The sequence below is a fragment of the Megalopta genalis genome, chromosome 9, assembly GCF_051020955.1.
Source record: "Megalopta genalis isolate 19385.01 chromosome 9, iyMegGena1_principal, whole genome shotgun sequence".
NCBI lineage: Eukaryota > Metazoa > Arthropoda > Insecta > Hymenoptera > Halictidae > Megalopta > Megalopta genalis.
In genome coordinates this window covers 10,045,410-10,065,349 of record NC_135021.1, presented here as the reverse complement: position 1 = coordinate 10,065,349, position 19,940 = coordinate 10,045,410, and the positions used below count along the sequence as shown (strand labels likewise).

The 19,940-nt window shown below is 40.0% G+C and overlaps 1 protein-coding gene across 3 annotated transcripts in view; it reads left to right on the top strand.

Annotated features, from left to right (window-relative positions):
• toy (paired box 6 protein twin of eyeless) overlaps window positions 1–19,940 on the top strand; it is a 98,673-nt gene that overhangs the window by 50,037 nt on the left and 28,696 nt on the right. For 2 of the 3 annotated variants that reach the window (XR_013034154.1, XM_033478395.2), the window contains exons 5-7: window positions 6,441–6,717; window positions 14,438–14,602; window positions 15,980–16,062. Coding sequence is in view for 2 of the 3 variants with exons in the window: in XM_033478395.2 (XP_033334286.2) it covers window positions 6,441–6,717; window positions 14,438–14,602; window positions 15,980–16,062 (525 nt within the window). In the remaining variant the exon portion in view is untranslated. The remainder of the gene's footprint in view (window positions 1–6,440; window positions 6,718–14,437; window positions 14,603–15,979; window positions 16,063–19,940) is intronic. The other variant, XM_033478397.2, reaches the window with a different exon arrangement.

Here is a 19,940-nt window from a genome sequence, read left to right as displayed (position 1 = left end):
TTGTTCTCTGCCGGGGAATCTGTCGGGATTCGGATCCTGGGCCACGCCGCGGTGCGATAAATGTTTCCCATGTTCACGGATTCTTTTTGTCGTTTATATTCGGTTAGATCTGTAAAAATTGGCGCGCGTCTAGAAACGAATGTGGAACCAAAGATGTGGTTCTTTTTTGCTTGATAGAACGATTCCTTTTCTTGTTTATTTTTTCGGTTATATGTTTCTTGATATACAGATGCGTTATTATTCGTTACTATTGTTATATTCGCTTATTATTATTTATTAAACAAGGATACGATAATAATTAGAAAAATAAATGCGAGTTCAGCTTGTTTTACATTTTGTAGTGTTCTCGTCGTGCAGTTTGTAGAGATAGTCATTTTTTCAATATTTGTTGTACAATAAAGAATTCTAAATAACAGGTAAAATAAGAGATCAACGCTTCAATAAAATATGGAGAGTGTGCGTTGTAATGAGACTGCGAATTTTTGTGCATAATAAAAATTATCTACAATTGCGACAAAGTAAAATAGGTTCGCTTTCTTTTTTAACGGGATAAATGGGTTGAAAATAATGTTCAGTCTTTAAAAGTCGTTTAATCGTTCCACTGTGCTTCGCCAACTCATTTATTGCCATAAATGCATAAAATCGTGAGTCTTATTATAATACATAAAATCTCCAGAAACTGAACAAATGTGCGAAGTGCATTTATGGCTTTTGCAAAGTAATAGAAGTTCAAATGAAGCTGACACTTTTATTTAGGCTAAAATAACTAAAAAATTATTCTAATTGTAATTAATAAAATTGAAAAATTTACATCTCCGGCTAATAATAAACTTATTATATAATATATTTCTTCTTTATTATTTACGATTTAAGAAACTCTATTTCGCCCACTATAAACTGGTTGCATTATTATCTTTTCATGCATAAAATTAACGGTGTTATCGACCTTTTCACACATTTTCCATGTTTGAAAATTAGAAAATTATTCTCGAAATCAAAGTTGAAGGCAGTTATTTCATTTACAGATTAATCAAAAGTTTAGATTAAGAAAAAATATGAAAATCGTCAAGCAATTCACGTCGCGTTTGATCCGAAAGTAAAACAATAAAATTATAAATATGTCTTTCATAATAATAATAATATTAAAGTATGCTTCAAAACAATATCGACAATAGATTAAAGTAACTAAAATCTGTGGAATATAGAAATTATATATTTCTATATCATTTGATAGTTTTTTCGGAAATTATAATTTCAAAATATATAAAATCATCACGCTTGATTGTCATCGTAGATCAATTTGTAAGCTGTTATATGTAATAACATAGTAGAATATGTTTGTGAATTTGCAGATCAAACATTAACCTGGTTTATAAATAAACTGCGGACCTTGATGCAAAATAAAAATGTTATACATCAATTGCAAAATATAAGAGCCAAGTAAAATTTAATTTCATCCCTTAATAATTTTAATAAGTTGAAATTAGTATAGCAACGTTTTTCGTTTCTTTGAATCTTTTCACTGTTTTAAATGCATAAAATCCGCAGTCTACTCATAAAGATTACTTTTGCTACAATATTGCATATGCTCGAGGCGATTCCACGTCAAAACGTTAATGATTTTGATGAAATAATTTTGTTATATTTGAAACCGATTTTCGAATTTGAAGTACTTTCTAAAAAAGATAGTCTGATGCTATCCGGGCAAAAACCACGAACTATTTATAAATTACGTCAATGTTCATTACTCACGACGTACACCTTTAAACAGTGTTGTCGAAAAATCAACCTTGTTTACTTTGTAATTACTCTATAAAAGCAGGCAGGTAGTGTTTAGAATTAAAAAATTATCACGCGGTTAACATGCCAATTTGAATTTCTAGAATTTGGAATTTGAATTCTTATCTAAAAATGGACAAACATGGTAATTCTACAAAAGTATATTAAAATTAGAAAGAGTGAAGCACAAATTCCTACTTATTATATGTCTTGGCACGTCGCACAGTGATTCAGGTTGTGTGGAGATGCGGTCTTTATTGCTTTTCTTTTTAATACCAGGTTTTATTTGCTTTCTAGTCTTTTAATTACTTTAGTAATTAAGTACTACTCTAGTTTATAGTATCTAGTAATTTAGTACTACTCTAGTCTTTTAATTAGTTTATGTGTCTAGCGCAATTATAATTAAAGGTTACTGTAGCATTTTTTTTTTATTATTTTCTGTTTTTGTTATAGTTTTTATTTTTTTGCTATCTTTTTCCAACTTGTATATTTTAAATATGGTCATTAATTAACAAATAACCCTCATTTGAGCTCACTAAGTAAACAACTAATTAACGATTGCATTTTCCTTAGTAGGAAATGTAATAAGATAATAGGTTTTATCGAATAGAACTGCAAATTACCGCACCGTACCGCACCTAATCTTAATTAGGCGCGTAACAGAGGAGAAGCATTGTTTTGCTCTGATGTAATTCTTGTTTGCTGATTTACTAAATCGATAGCCCACTAAGTAATTAAGTTGCTCTTGTAAAAATATTTAAAATAATTATTATCGTAAAACATACCTCTATAACGGGCAAGAATGTTTATTGTGTTATGTCTTGTTTATGAAGTACAAATAAACGTTAAAGTCAGCGTTTCGTTGCAAGTGCAAAATACTCGTTCGTTTTGAGTTGACTGTGATATTAAAAATGCAGTACTTTACCTTTAAAAGAATAGCAAAACTACTTAGAATAGTATTATTTGTTTACTCGTTTGTCTAAGATCATACTAAATAACATACATTTCTAACAATATGAAAATAGAGTTTTGCCTTTCCTGCGTCGGTCAGTCCATCACGACTATAATCCTATGTTCACCTTTCTAAGTTTAACCATACTTGAGCAGAAAAGGAAAAAATATGATATTACTTTGTATATAAAGTCCTTAACAGACTCCTAGATTCTCCAGCAATTTTGGAGAACTTTTACAGGAATGCTCCAATGTTTCATCTCAGATCGAGAGAACTGCTGCATATTCAGAAACATAGAACAACTTATGGATATCACATTAGGCTCAATTATGTTTTCTTTAATGCAAATACAGTAAATTCTCCCAAATTGTCTCTCAGCTTATACATAAAAATGGACAATTTAGGAATAGGAAGTACGATTATTCGAGCCTCGCGGCTCGTTTTTATAGTTGCCAAAATGTCCATTTTTGCGTACAATCTAAGCGTCAATTAGGGAGAATTTACTGTACAATGCTGCGCCTTTCAGTTGCTGGAAATCGTCGAAATTTTCGAATTAGACGAAATTCGCACGCTTGTGACCAATTATGCAAAATTTGCTCGTTGATTCTTCATAATTTAGCTGACGTAAGTAGAAAACAGATATGTTACTTTCCTCGATTCACTATTATGTGCTATATCTTGAAAGTAATTACGAACATATTAACGTATTCGAAGATTGTTTTCCTTGTTCATAAATATTAGCAGCAAAATAATGTGAAATTACGTTCAAAAACAGCCTTTCGTTTCTCCTCGAAAACATATTGTTCCGAATTATGTCACTTCTGTGTTAAATGTCTGATGTATAGACTGCGGATTTTTATGCAAGATAAAAATTGTCTGGATCGATTGCAAGATACAGGAGTCCGACAACAAATTGTTCATTTTTGTTTACAAGCTGAGGGACAATTGGAGAGAATTTACTGTACTGTGCACACATCCATCGATATTTCCAATCATCTACTGCACCGTTTCAAGCAGAATTTAAACCATATTATTTGATATAATTTCGCAACGTTGTTAAAGTTCGTACAGATTTATCATATTAATTTAAGGAATTACGGTTATCTTATTTTTTATTCAATCTTGTATCGACGCATTCTAAACCACCGTATTTTCTAGCTCTCCTCTTATCTTATAACTCGCCACAGAAATTCAATAAATAAACAAATCGATAAAACTGGAAATTAACACAAAGGTTCCCCGATTAATTCTGTTGGAAGTAGTTTTCTGGAAGACTGGTTGAAAGCGATTCGAGGAAAGTTCGGCGTGGATAAAAATTAAGCATCGTCTCTCCGACCTCGGTCTTTTCCGGGGTTAATTTCCACGGACAGTGTTCCGAGCGTTCCTCGTGCCTGTTCCCATGCAGTCCCGGTGCTGTTCGCGGATCGATCGCAGTGCCCCGGTATCTTCGATCGGTCCGGCGATGACGACGATTGTCTCCGGGATGGCAACGACGTTAACGGTAATGATAGCAATGACGATGATGGCGGTGGGTAGCGTGTCGGGCTGTTGCGGTGGGTACATATCGTGCGGCAATGGGGTGCGACGGGGTTAGTCGCCGACGAGCGGATGGGAGCGGGTAGAATCAGGGTGAATGGGATCAGTTAAGCGTGTTGCACAATTATTCGTGTCCGGTCGCGCGTGTAATGGTCTGCATCGGTGCTGCGGCTGTTGTGCGGCGAGAGCCGAGTGGAGCGGAGCGTAGAACAGCCAGGTTGCTTGGTTCGATGATGGAAAGCAGGCTAGGCTGGCTCGAGGCTGGCTAGCCTGTGCCGCAGTTAGTCTGGAAACGTCCTTTCCGGTCTCCCGTCGCCATTATTTCGCAGGATTGAGACGAATTTCGCGATACTGAACTTTCCGTGCTATCCCCCCCGTCCGTCCCTCCCTCCGCCATCCCGTCCGCCCTCGTCCACTTGGACCACCGTCGCCGCGCACCCCTTCGCTCGACCATTCTCTTCGAATTGATTCCAGTTAAGGTATTACGCAGCGTCGCGGGATTGCATTTGTTTGGAACTGTTCCGCGTAACTGCCACGGCAATTTCCTAAGAAACTGGCTGCACCGTTCCCGAGAATCCGGCTCCGATCGAACGGAAAATTCGAGATTTGTTCCCCTTCGATTCCGACTGATTATCCTTGTGTCGCCGATAACCCTGCCCCACCCTTCCCGCCCCCGTTCTTCCGGGCGCGCTCCGGTCGTTCCTCGTGTTACGCAACGATTCTGTTGCCGGTGCAAATCTCGCGCAAAGCGTTGTTTCGCTTATTATAAAGCGTTACTCGAGCCTCTCGAGCACTCGGATATCCCCCATCGAGGACAGGCGAAAACAGAGAGCGCGATTGAATTTATCGGCTTTCATTCGGCGTAATAACGCGGACCCCTCTCGAGCGTTCTTGACCCGCCACGGCGCACGCAGCCACTCGAACCAACAACGTCGTTGGCACCCGACAGGGTACAGCCATTATTTCATCGGTCTTAAGTCGAGCCACGCGAGAAGGATCGGCTTTGCACTCGTGTGCCTCCTTCCTCTCTTTCTCTCTCTTTCTCCGGTTCGGCTCTTGCACTTGCACTTGCACTTGCTCGTGCACTTGCACTTGCTCTTGCTCTCTGTCTTTCGCTCTCTCGTCGAACCTTTCAACGGAGCCCGTAATTAAGAAGCTCCGCTCGATATCCTCCATCCGCTTGCTGGTTTGCCTCCATGGGAGCGCGCGGTTCAGCTATGTTCGACTTGGCGCACCGTCTACGTCGATGTTAGAGGGCTGTACGAGGGGCGGAGGCCACGTAGAACACCGAGACTATTATGTGCGCGACTCGAGAGCACAAGGCTCGCCCCCGTGGCTCGTTATAACTTTAGAGTTAGCCAGTGGTTCGGTCGCGGTACAAGGTGAAGAAGACCGTGCTGCCGTTGGTTAGGGGAGCGAAGAGCCATGGAAACCGTTTTATGTAATAATAATTGGATGGCGGTGTCCTTTCATCTGGTACCCCCTCCACCCCTCCTCTCTCTCTCTCTCTCTCCCTCTCTCTCTCATTCTCATTCTTTCTCCCTCTGTTTCTCTCGGCGAACGCGAACGTCGGAAGAGAAAGAAAGGAAGAAGCTCTCGGCGGTGGTCGGGCCTGGCGAGCCAGAGACAAACCGATGTAACGATAGAAACGATTGTCAGCCGGTGGCCAAAGAACTCGCGGAACTTTTCAAAGAATCGACGCGCCACGATCACGATTGATCGTTTTACATCGTTCTCCTGGTCTTAATTGAGCGCGAACGATGTTTGGAATTCGCGGGAATCGATCGGCCGATCGGCTATCGGTGTAATGGGTATTGCCGCTGCGTGCAAACGTGTTTCCTTCGGCCTTAATGAATTAGCCGAGAGTGCTTGACTTCTGCTGTTATGCCAGCCGTAATCGATGCTTACAGCCCGCGATTCAACCTCTAACGTGGAATTCCGTGGCATCGACAGCCGTGTCACGCGTTTCCATGCCGCAATAATATTTCTTTCGCCGGTTTCCCGATGCTTCCGGGTAGCGGGCCGACTCGGGAAAATCTGTGTCGATGGTCCGCTAATGATTGATGATCATTGGAATCCACGTTACCGTCGGAAGCGTAAAAGTTCCTCGACACTGTAATAATGCAGTCTATTTAACATTCATTCATCATGCTCGTCGTTCCCCTGTCCACAGGTATCGTCCATCAACAGGGTGCTGAGGAACCTGGCCTCGCAGAAAGAGCAACAGGCGGCAGCGGTGCAGGCGCATCAGGGTGCCGAGAGTGTCTACGATAAGCTTCGGATGTTCAATGGCCAGGCTGCAGGTTGGCCACCGGCATGGTATTCCGCTACGCCATCTCATCATCCTCTGGCCACTGGAATTCCAACGGCAGCAACCCCTGGTTCTGGCCAGTCGCTACTACCCGGCAGCCAACTTCATGGACGCGACGACTCGTTGCTCAAACGAAGCGGTGAGTTTCGGTCATATGAATATTTATTTATCTCTTCGGTCATAAATATTTTGTAGTAGCACGATATTCTTATCGGTTTTTATACTATACCTCTTGCTTACAGAGTGCGGAAAATATTCTCTCTCTATATTTCTCTCTATATCTCTATATTTATACTTAGCTGATTTGGAGACGAGGACTCTTCGATTTGATGTTCTATATATTTTACAATAAAATATATAACAACATTGGACGATGAAAGTTACGTTAAGTGTGTTCAGAGTTTGCTCCTTCTGCTTCAACACATTTTCGGAGCTTTTCTTGAAAATTAGTCACGACGATCATAATTTCATTACACGTGTTTTGCAAAGCTGGTTTTAATTCATTCGTTAATTTCAATGATCGATGGGAGACCTTCTTCTGGTTCCAATAATTTTGATTCTTTTTTTACCGGCTTTTCTACCTTCTTTCTTCAGTTATTTTATATTTTATATTATTATTATTATTCGGTCCTTGAGCAATTCAATAATTGTAACGCATAATTATGAAAGAAGATAGAAACGTACATGAACGATACTAATAAATAGTGAAAAAAAACATCAAGTATTCGAAAAACGAAGGAGATTTGGGAAGCGAACTTTTGTAGAGAAGAAGCGTTTTTCATAAAGGGACAGAATTTTCTCCGCATCCTGTATATTACTATACAAAATAATTGAGTAGTTTAGGCATTGATTCGATGGAGCTACCGACTTTAACTCTTTGCGTTTTTGAAATCTTGAGAGAGAGGGTTTCTTATCTGAGAGAAAAATATGATAATTGATACAAAATTGATACCTACACTTTTCTTAACGTTACTGCAATTATGTGGCTCAGGCTGGAACTAGACAGACAGATTAAGACACCGCAAATTAACACGAACGTGACAGAAATGATTTGTTTTGTAGTTATTAGGACTGCAAAGATGTGTTTGTAGGAAATTACTGAATAAATTGATTTATTCATTACTACGATAGAAATCGCATCAAGTCTAAATAAACGCAGTCTTTTCGTTCTAGATAGTTTTAATATTAATTTAGAGTTACATGATTACTATTAATGTGTGTGTTTGTTCTATTTGTTGATATTATAGAAAACTGTTTCCAATTATACAAAAAGCATCCTATTGAACAAATCAAGCATTTATCGTCATAATTATTCATATATTTAACTTGAAAGATACTTTAATTTCCAATTTAATTATATAATATACTTTAATTTTTTTTAATTTTAAAAAATCGTTATATGCATAAAGAAAGTAACATAGAAATAAATATGTTTGCTTTATCTTCTGGTGCAGAGTGAGTATATTTGTTTGGAGGGTGCAATCATCCCCTAGTGTTGAGAAAATTTTGTAGTCAAAGATATTGCAATATTTCGTCATTCTATTTAAATTTTGGTACAACTTTCATATAACAAACAATTATATTATTTCACATTTGGTGAAAGGACATGAGCAGTCATCATACTATTAATATTTTTCTGCAACATTGTTAATTATTTTATAATATCAGTTTAATATACACATAACGTGAAAATAAATTCCATTCCATACACAAATTAAGAAAATATGTCGATGGTACAACTAGATTGTGACTTTTATCGATTTATGGCAAAATTGGGTAGTTGCACTATAAAATAATACGGAGATTAAAAAATTATACGATGTCAGTGTATTATTTTTACTTTATGAAAATGATTTTATTACAGAAAGCGTGAACATGCTATTTAGTTTCTGTTTTTACAATTGGTACACACAATTTTTATTTTGCATAAAATCTAGTGTCTATGAATAATAATCTTTCCTATTTTCTGGAATGAAATTGATCAGATTTAAGAGTTTCACGTTTAAGTCTTAAACGCATTCGTACTAGGAATTGCTCTGATCGAAACGGTGATGAAGAACCGAAAAAATCCCACAAACTGCGTATTTTTAAGCAAAATCAAAATTGTCCGCATTTATAGCAAGAAATACAAAGAAAATAGAAATTTCTTTCTTGCTTAACAATTTCAATAAATCCGCAATAATACATCGGCGTCTCTAAATACGTTTAATCGTCCTATTGTTTTAAATTTCCCGAGCACAATTTCTTCACAAATGCATAAAACCCGCAGTCCAGGTACGAGACATTTTTGGTTCTCCGTAATTGTTTCCTGAACCGAAACCGCCACCATAACTGTTCCCAACCCCTGATTCGCACCCCCGATCGCGTTAACTCCCGAGACCGCGTCTATGGTAGCGTTTTACAATGTCCCGCCGACAATCTAGTATCTTCTCGTGATGAAAATCCTATTGATTCAGAAGTTCCCATTCACGAAAATAACCTCGCTCCGTCCATCTGCCATAATTTTCGTAATCTGCTTATCGACCGCGGTCACGTACGGAATTGTCATCCGCGCAGCAATTTCGAGGCGGGATCTGGACCGCAGCCCGACCAGTTAACGTGATCCTATTAGAAGAGACGTTTCGAACCACGTCCGCCAGGTATTCCTTTCTTCGGCTATAAACTGGCCGGGTCGAATGGTTGCACACCGTGGTAGAATTAAACCGTCACAATGCGCCGGTTCGCTGAAGGCTCGTGTAAGAACGCGGCGAGAATGACGCGCGTACTGACAGATTATAATACCTCGAGGGTGCTCCCTTGACTTCTACCTTCTTTCGAGCATTGTACCGTCGCCGCCGCCGCCGACGCCGCCGCTGTATGAGAAGAAGTGGATCAACTATTGAGACCGGATTCCTCTATAGCGTTTGTCTGATTGTATAGCTCTTCGAACGCGTGAAAGCGAATGGGACCCCTGAAGTACGTGCTACGAACGGCAACAATTCTGTTAATGGAGCTTACGGATGATAAACTGCGATTTGTCGACACGTTCCCCGAATATGTTTCCTTTTCTTCGCGTATTGGTATCGCGTCTGCCGGAAAATATTCCGTCGACAATTGATACGAGCATGAATAGTATGATTAATGTTTATTTGATGAACGGGGCAACTTCCGGCGAAAGTCGGGAAATTGGACTAAATGTGCGGACATTTTGGGAATGTGCAGAACAATTTCAACAAACGAAAATTAAATATAAATATATTCTGTCGATAATTTAGATAAGTTGAAAATAACGATATTATTAAATTGCTTTTATGTTTTCACAATTTTATATTTCAGCTACTCATTTTTGCCATAAATGCATAAAATCTGTTATATAATTATTGTTTTAACGACGCTTTCGTCAGAATAATTTGTGGTTTTGTCACAATGAGAGATAATTACCTAATATGAGGAATTTTGTAATCAAATGAAAAACTGTTAGATTAGCTAAAAATGAATCGAAACAGTGCTATTTGCTAGTGGAAGACGTGAACAATCTAATAACATAGAAATCTCTAATAAATCACCAGAACGAAGGGAGGAATCGACTATATTATCTCTCATTTTATTACTCTGTATAACTTATGAATTTTAGGCATGATTCGAAATTTGTAAACAGCGGTGTATTTATATAAGTAGAAAATATAACTGCCATTTTGAAATCAACTGAATATTCTTCGAATAATAATTGGCTGCATATGTAATTAAACATTCTGGGGTGAAATATCGCGACTCACAAAATTTCATAAAATGAAAGTATTTTATTTAATCAAATTAAAATAGAAAAGTCAAGTTGTATAACAGCACCTATTTCAACATTCTTACATTTTGCGGAATCTAATAAACTTAGAAAGATATAATGCATCAGCATTAACATTAATTTTCGAATCCGAACAAAGAATTTCGTTACCCACAAATGGGTGATGCAGCAGACAAAATGTTATTACACTTTTCAATGTTTGAACTGTGTTTAAGAGATGCTCAACAATGTTCTTCCAAATCATTATTTCAGAAGAATCTGTTACATCGTATTAATCTAAATAATCTGATGGATTATACATGAGATTATTGTAGTTTCAGAACAATTTTTCAAGAAACTCTCTTAACTGTTGATCTGCAATTATTAAAAGAACTACAGCCCCTGACAAAAAGTTTTCGAACTAGGAAACTGAAACTTCGAAATAGCTTGAATTTTGTTAAATCTTAAAAGGACTAGTTTTATTTTACAGTGACTAAAATATATTTTTTAATTTTGTTATTACTTAGATTGACAAAAAAAGATAAAAAGCACTCGTTATTTAACTTTTTTATTTGGACCTGGAAAGAAAATTTCAAAAAATGAGTTTTGAAGATCTCGGTAACTTATACGCACACTGAAAAATGTAAAAATTATCTGTTTTTGATTAAAGTCCATACAAAATTACAATCTTTAATCGTTTGTAAGTCAAAATAATGTTAACCAACTTCGATAAAATTTTCAATATGCATATAAGTTACTGAGATCCACAAAACGCATTCTTCAAATTTCCATTCCAGGTTCCGATAAAGAAATTAAAAGACGAGAGTTATCTATATTTTCTGTCACTCCAAGCGATAGCAAAATTAAAAAAATATATTTTCGTCATTGTAAAGTCTTGCTAACGTTTAACTAGGGTAGATTTCTCGGTTTCCGTGTCCCCGGATGAAGAACGTATAGAAAAAGAAAAGTGTTAAATATAAATTGATATCTCCCCCTGAATCTTACATGTTAATATGTAAACATAATAAAAAAATATCGATCATCAATTTATATATAAAACTTTTCTTTTTTTCTACACGTTCTGAATCCGGAGGCACGGAAATTCTGATCCTTTAACATTCAAAACAAGATTCAAGTAGTTTAGTCCAGTTTTAAAAAAGTGTAACCGCGTTTTAAAAGATCTTCGAATACTTCTTGCCAAGGGACAGCATTAGAAACTCGTCGGCAGATAGACCATAAGGTAAGAAACATTGCAAAAAAGTCACGGACCACAGCGTGAGTGCATTGAATTCGAGCGTGGTGACGGTCGTGTTAGAAACGAATTTAGGAGGAGCTCGCTCTCGGCTACGGGGAAAAGTGTCGACAAACAGCTGGCGTCGGTTTTCGAAAACCGTTCGGGTCGGTTTGTCGTCGGAAACGACGCCGTCGAGGCGTACAGATAGCATTTCTTGGCTGCGCGGCGATGCGTCGTCACCTAGAAAATTAAAGCCAACGATCGGTGGGCCCGGAGCGGACTAGCCCGAAATCGTCGGTCGTTACGCGACAGTTGGGGGTGTTCGCGAGGAGAGAAAAGAGGGTGGAGGAAGAGGAGGAGGAGGAGGTGGTAGCAGCGGTGGAGGAAGGGGAGAGGTGGAGGAGATATTCCGGGGGATGGTTTCGACCGTGAGGGACGAAACGGTGCCGGCGGGTAGTGTATGTTTGAGGGTGGCGGTATTTCGAATCCGCAGAAGGGCACCGAGGGTGGAGTGAGAGAGAGAGAGAGAGAGAGAGAGAGAGAGAGTGAGTGAGAAAGAGAGAAAGGGGGAAGGGAGAGGGAGAGCGAGAGATTTCGTAGGGTTGAGGAGGAGGGTGTGGGATGCGCGAGAGATGAGCGAACGAGAAAGCGAGCAGCTGACGAGCGGACGATATATAGGTACACATAGAAAATACATATATACCGTAAGGGCGAATATATAGGTACGCGTAGAGTACGGAGGGACGGACACGGACAGAGGGAAAGGGAAATGGCAGGAAGGTATCGGGAGGGATGGAAAGAGGCGAGGGTTCGGTGCGCGGAGGCGGAAAGTAATCGCGGCTCACCGGGAACTGACGACGGCCACCGCGACTCTCCCTTTCTCTCTCTCTCTCTCTCTTTCTCTCTCCCTCTCTCTTCCTCTCACTCACTCATCTCTCCCTTTTTCTCTGTCTCCCTTTTTCCATATCTCCGTTTCATTCTCTTCATCTTTCTCCCGCTGTGCCTACACACCAACACGAACCGCGAAGACTATGCGAACCTAGGCCAGGCCACTGCGAACTTCTCAGTGTCGAGGAATCCCGAGGACGTTAGTCCGCGTCGCTCATTGCGGAATCACTGGAACGATACCACGGACTAAACGATCCTTAATTAAATCGATCTCCTGGACACGACCGCTGGAAAGTTCGAACGCTTGAGAAAACCGCCCGAAATTTTCTCTATGTTCGCGACATTTTGGCGGATTTTTAGGATCGCCGAAGGAATCGTTACGGGCGACCTGTATTTTCTGCTTCCCGGGGATATTGGGTTCCATTGGGGATTGAGCGGACACGATTTCGGCTGAGAATTGTTCTTGCGAAATTTGTTAGACTTTAAACTGCGGATCATTTCGATAAGAATATGGTTAGAATCATTTGTCATCTTGGTGGCTCTTCTAGGCGCGGTAGCTTTTTTGCAGGTCTTAAAACGTTGAGTGCCGAAGATCAACCTCAGAATCTCCCACAAAAAATCTAATTTAATTAATGAAATTGAAACTAGACAGTTAAAATTGATCGTAGTGGATGGCACTTTAACTGTTTTGCATTTTAAGCATTCTAGTAAAATTCAGTTTATTCTTAGATACATATATTGCAATAAAAATGAAGTTTGAAAACTAGTTAAAAATTAGTATTATGTAACTTAGCGTGACAGGCAATGTGTTAACGAAACATGTGAAAATTTAAATCAGTTGTCAAAAACTAGATAATCGAATAATAATACTTATACAATAATAAGGGTCCAAATGGACCCGAGCCCTATCGTAGGAGTTTTAAGATATCGTTTCAGGATTCTATTTATGCTAGAACTACCAAACCTGGCAAAATAATTGGTTTTTGATTTTTCCCTTTACATGTTCTGGTATTACGAATAATAATATTTTATATATTAATATTATAATAATATTTTTCTTTTTACATTGTAATAGAAATCGCACGAAATCTAAATAAATTCAATGCTCACATTGTTACGAAACAAATATAGATTAATTAAACTACTCCGTAAAATTAGAGGAACTAAGTATGACCAAAAAATTGTCGAGTTTTGAACTCATTTAACTTCGTGTAAATTGACCGTGCAGCGTTCTGCCCGCACTCATTTTAACACGTTGACCGCGACACTAGAGCTCATAAAAATAGTACGAAATCAAATTAATACATTTCACAGTATGAAAGTAGTCACGACAAGATTCGTTACATATACAAACTTTAATTTAATTAATAGATTGCAAAGAAGATTTATTTCGAGCATGACGAATAAATTGTGTCACCCATTCCGTGACCGATGTAACAGTCGAAGCATTGAGGAGTCTGTCTTCACGCCTTGAGCGCATACAATATTTTAACGTCTATTTTACTGCAAGTTTCAGACGTTCAGAGACCAACAATTTTTCGGTCATAATTAAGCGAGATAGTTCAATTTATAGGAATACATGGCATCCCAAAAAGGTCTCACAATTTATTTTGAAAGTGTAGTGTGTATTTGAAGTAATTTTGTCCTTAGCAAAAATGGAATCCGCGGTTTTGTTTACGAGATATTAGCGAAAAACAGTGACCAATGAGAGGCGAGACCAGCTGGTGCGAGTCGGCCGAGTCAATGAGCGGAACTGGGGTTCGCACGCTGAGCCGTCTCGCGCCAGCCGAGCTCGCCTTTTATTGGTCACTGTTTTTCGTTAATAACTCGTAAACGAAGTTGCGGTTTACATTTTCGCTAAGGAAATAGTTACTTCAAATGACCTCAGGAACCTCCCATTTCCAGATTTCGAGACATTTTTGGGACATATGGGAACTGAGAATAGAATGATAATACCGGGTTATTTAAATTTGTTTTCAGATACCGGTTCCTTATTGTCGCATCAACAAGAGACGACGTCAGATGGCAATTCAGAGCATAATTCGTCTGGTGACGAAGATTCGCAGGTACGATTGAGGTTAAAGCGGAAGTTGCAGCGTAACCGGACATCATTTTCGAACGAACAAATCGACAGCCTCGAGAAAGGTTAGAAATTACATTAATCACATAACGACATTACATTGCACACACCTGTATTTCCTTGGGTCTGGCGATTGTTTCGTTCCGTTTGAAATCGTGTAAAATTACATGATCTTAGACGAGCCGTGACAACCTTAAATGTCACTCAAGAGGAAAAGTGTGTAGATTTTGTGTTCTTTAACCCCCTGCACTATAATAACGAGTCAGACTCGCGATGAAGATTTCATACAGAATCTATCGAATTTGAATGTTATTCATTTCTTTTTTAAATCGAAACAAAACTTGATTCTTCCGGTATCAAAATCTAGAGAATGCAAGTGAATAGAAGCCATACTTGCAAGAATCAATAATTGTTGTATTCTGCTAAAAAATTTATTAAGGACGAAGAAGTGTTCAATTTTAACGTAGCTGTGAAAGAAATCCTAGTGCAGGGGATTAAATAATTAAATTATTTGTTTCGACATTTAACGACACGAGCCCGTTATCGCTAATATTTTCTACAAAGAGATAAAAATTATGAAAAGAAAACAGGAAATAGAGCATAGCGAAAAATTCGCGCGAATACTTTTCGATATTTCCGAATACAAAATGTATACGAAATGTATACGAAAAATAACTCCGTTCTTTTGCGAGAAGATGAAAGACGATTCTTTTAATTTTCAGAGTAAATATTATTCAACGATGTATTGTTCTATAACTTTCTGACATTCTTCTGATGGCTTTGAAACTTCATACTCGTAGAAGTCACGTATTTTTTAACACGCTTACAGAATTAAATTACTTTCCAAAGAACCTAATAATTTGATAAAGTTCAACGACGTTAAGGCAAATAATTATCCACGTCTCTCTATATTCCATCGCTGTTCGTTTGTATTAACGATCGGTACCAAACACGTCTACGCGAACGTTCGAATCGTCACGCGCGCGGGCGCTAGAGAAGCATCTTGACGCAATAAACTTTCATCCCCGAAGTAAAATGGATTCCATTCCGCGGGGGGCGGTAATAGTAACGGCATAAATATCGGTCGATCTGGCGCGTACTCGTACAAGTAAATTACTGCTTTCCACGGATATCGAGTTTTCTCGAGTATTGGGAAACGCGAGCGCACGCGAGCGCTCTTTATAACAGCTATAATTGGATCCGCAGCCATTCAAGTCGGTCCCGGGCTTCCGAGTATCGTCGATAATTATCCTTTTAATCTTGTCTCGTGGTGATTCAAAATTATGCGCGATTAATAATCTGTATACACGCGGTACGGGCGCGCGTGTGGGTGCGCGGGACGGAGAGATCGGGAGAAAGAGCGAGATCGTGTGTCGCGAACAGATCCACGGAAGGAGGCACGTTTAATAACGAGCACTTGTTGCAAACTGGTTTCGTTTTAGAATTCGAGCGGACACATTACCCGGACGTGTTTGCACGGGAGCGTCTCGCCGAGAAGATTGGATTGCCTGAGGCACGTATCCAGGTGAGTGTGAATGTGCGAATGCGGCGTGTGCTTCCTCTTTCTCGTTCGCTCCACCCACCCCTTTTTCTCCCACGGGCCACCCTCCGCCATCCCTGTGCTTGGCCGCCGGTATCTCTTTTTCTCCTTTTCTTTTGCCCATCCTTTTTTCTTCCTATTTCTTTTCTTTCGCTTCATCTCCTCCCCTTCCTTCCACGGTGCCGGAGACCTCCCTCCCCGCGATGGTCTTTCTCCATTTTCGACGACGTCTTCTCCGCCGCCTCTTCTTTATCTCGAGGAGGGCCGGCGAGGCGAGCGAGCGAGCGCGCGCGGCGGCAACGACGACGACGACGCCCTTTCATTAAGCGCCCTAAACGCGCGACCATGCTGCACCCGGGATATTAAACACCACCGACGAATCCTGCGAGTTACCTCGGGATTTTATCTTCGTGGTCTCTCTTTATTCGCTGCTTCTTTGCGCGACTTAATTTCCGTGGTGAGGTCTTGATGCATCTTGGGTTGATTAAGACGGACTACGCTTTTCAAGGATGCGATACGGGGAGAAAGGAAACGGTCAGATTTTTTCTTTATTACACCGGCTCGTACAAAGACAGCCCCCGGTTAACGTTAACCGCTGTTAACGGCTCGTTTTCATCCGTGCAGAGGTTCAACTTTTTCAACGGTCTTGTGAATTATTGAAGCCGAAATGCTAACGATAAATTGATACGGCTATAAACGCAGATATATTTATAACAAGTTGTTTTAAACGTACGGCCGTGATGTCGCGGGAATCAACGTTCAAATAATATTCGCGGAATTTGTTTCGTTTACGTAAATCGTTACGATATTCTAAATCTGAAACGTACAGTTGCTTACAAAGGTAATGGCACATCTGTATTCTTATTCTATAGTTGCAGATAAGTATGACAAATTGGGTGTTAACTTAATAAGTTGTAATTACTGCATTTATATGTAACGGACTACTCACAGAATATTACATAAATTATTGGCTCAATAACATTCTACAGGGAATTTATAATCTTATATGTGTTTTATCGATTTTTACTTTACGTTGATTTACATTAACAAATTTAAGTATCGTATTAAATAAACGATATAATCGAAAGTAAGATGTTTCCTAACAGGAAACCCGTAAAAATGACGGTTCGCTAATCTATTAATTCACGATTATTTATATCGTAAAGATACATTTATGAGCTATTTACTCAATTTATATGTTACTAATGGCAAATGTTACAATAACACTTGTTGAAAATCACAATAAATGTCTTATTGTTATTTTTATAAACTGATATAGAACAGCTGTTTTTTGTGCTCCGTAAATCTAGTGTTAAAGAGATGACAAATCTGAGTACATTTGTTACACGTACATTTATTTATCTAAACATTCAAGAACGCTCGCAGAAGCGCCATAGAATCTAATTTTTGGGTATCATTACTCTGCAAGAAACTTACACGTGTATACAGCTTTTCAGGGTCAATATTCGACGAGATGGCTTATTAGCTTTGATCTGTTTCGAAAATCTATGCTCATTTTATTCTGTTCTTCTTCTTAATTTTTTTAGATTAATTAGTTTTATTAGTCTCATTGTCCAGTCTCTTCAGAGTGAAATCTTTTCGTCAACATATCAATCGTTGATTTTCGACTTTTAAAAACGGTTTTTAATTATATACCATTGACATCTATCAATTTACGACTCGTTAAAATTCAATGCATACATTATGCTAAAATCATAGACACGAGAACTGCAATTTTTGAAAAAAAAAACGGTTCATCGACTGTCATTCGATTCGTTTCGCTCTCACGTAGCTTTATAATTAAAATCCTAGAACGCCTCATCGAACCGTGCTAATTTGAAAAACGAAATTGCTACGGATCTCGAAATGGCAACATTTCGTTTCATTCCCCGTTGCCCGACGTTTCCCATCGTCCAAACACGAAAATGGCAAAACAGAAAAAGGAGACACGCCAGCGGTCGCCATTTCTTCGGATGCTGGTCGCGAGTGGCTCTCGTCCTCGGCCCGTGACCCCGTATCTGGCGTAGCGCCGAAGCGACTTGCGTTCGGTGTATCGCAATTAATTAATATAACATGATTGCTCGAGTCGCGGGGGTGACGTACGGTTATATGAGCTAATATGTACGCAGCCTTATCGAACAATGTTTGGCCGCGCGGTGCCGCTGGCTCACCCTGTTGGACCCTCTTGCTATCCGACCGGCCTCCCTCACCTGGTTCGAGGATAGGGGGTGGTGAAGTGGCCGGCGGGCTTTCGCGTCGGTGGTAGTAACCGGGCGGTGAGCGTTATGTGGACATACAAACAGTGCAAGACCATGTTGACGCATGTTTTCAAGCCTCGTTGGCTGGTATTGATCTTGCTAAGTGCAGGAAACCGGGAGTGCCGGTGCGAGAGACGAAGCAAGAAGAGAGACGCCGAAGTACGCGCAAGAGAAACAGAGAGCCGGCGAGGAGGGAAACAGCGTGAGCGGAGCAGAGGAATAGAGGAAGAGAGGAGGAGAGGAGGAGAGGAAGAGAGGAGAAGAGAGAAGAAGAGAGAGGAAACAAGAGAAAAATCGTGCTAGAGGAGGGAAAAGAGACGGAGGAGAGGGAGAAAGAGGCGAATAGAAGGAGAGAAAAAGCGTGAAAGGGGTAAAAGGAATGATTCCACCGGCGGACCTGCTCGTTGTCCGATCAACGAATCCAGGGAATACAGCGAGCCAAGGAGAAGCGGGAGCGAACAAGACAGACGCAGGAGCAATGGGCGAATGCGAAACGAAACGAAACGAAGCGAAGCGAAGCGCGGCGTGGCAGGACATGGCGTGGCAGGACATGGCGTGGCGTGGCATGGCGTGGCGTGGCGTGGCATGGCGTGGACTTCACCACCGCGGCACGCTACGAAACGCCACAGAACCGACATATCCCGACCGAGCCGTGAGGGATCCAGCAGACGGCCTAAGAGGGTTCGAACGCAACCATGGCAACGTCGCGTCCCCAGGGAGGTTGCCCTCTGATTGGTTGTTCCTCGCTTTTCCACCTATACCTTGAATACTCTCGCACGAGTTTCGCCACGCCGCGCAACAACGCCGGCCCGATTATCATCTATGGCAATGGACGAATCAACCATGTGCGCGATGGCCGATGCTGCTTCCAATATGTGTACATTAACATTTCTCCGGGACCACGCTCCCGCCTCGAACCCGACCAGCGTCGTCCCGACTATCGAACACGCGAAATTAGCCCAATAGGATCGTTCCGCAAGTTTAAAAACATTTTCTGCAGCCAACTTTTCTCCTATTCTCGTTTTCTAGTTTCCAGTCGTTTTATTTTTCTTCACTGTTCGCTGCTCGGTGTAACTTCGTAATCACACAGCGATTTATCGCGTTCTTTAGTCTCATTTCATTTTTAGCCACAATGTGGTAAAAGCATCTTGTTCGGTCGCTACTCCTTCGACATCAAGGTTACGCTTCGCGGTTTTCACCTCTTACTTCGTGCAACAAAGTAAAGTCATTTCTTTTTTCAGGCTGCCAATTCGTTGTTTTACATCTTGAGGTTGATATTTGCTGGTCTCGAATTACATTAGCTTATTTGTATCCATTTGAATTATACAGGGTTACCGATATCTTCCGTTAGATCAGATGCTCCATTTGCTCTGAATTAACGTGGTAACGACCCATATAATTTACATCGACTTTAACGTAATAGAAATTATTTGAATTATTTGAAAACTCTACAAATTTTATTGAAACCAAACAGTTTATATGCATAGTTCGGGTTATTTAATTGAAATTGATTTCTTTATTAGTTTAACACGAATCAGATGCGCTTACAATGGCGGCCATATACTTGGATACACTTGAAAAACGGTGTAACTTTTTTAAAAATTG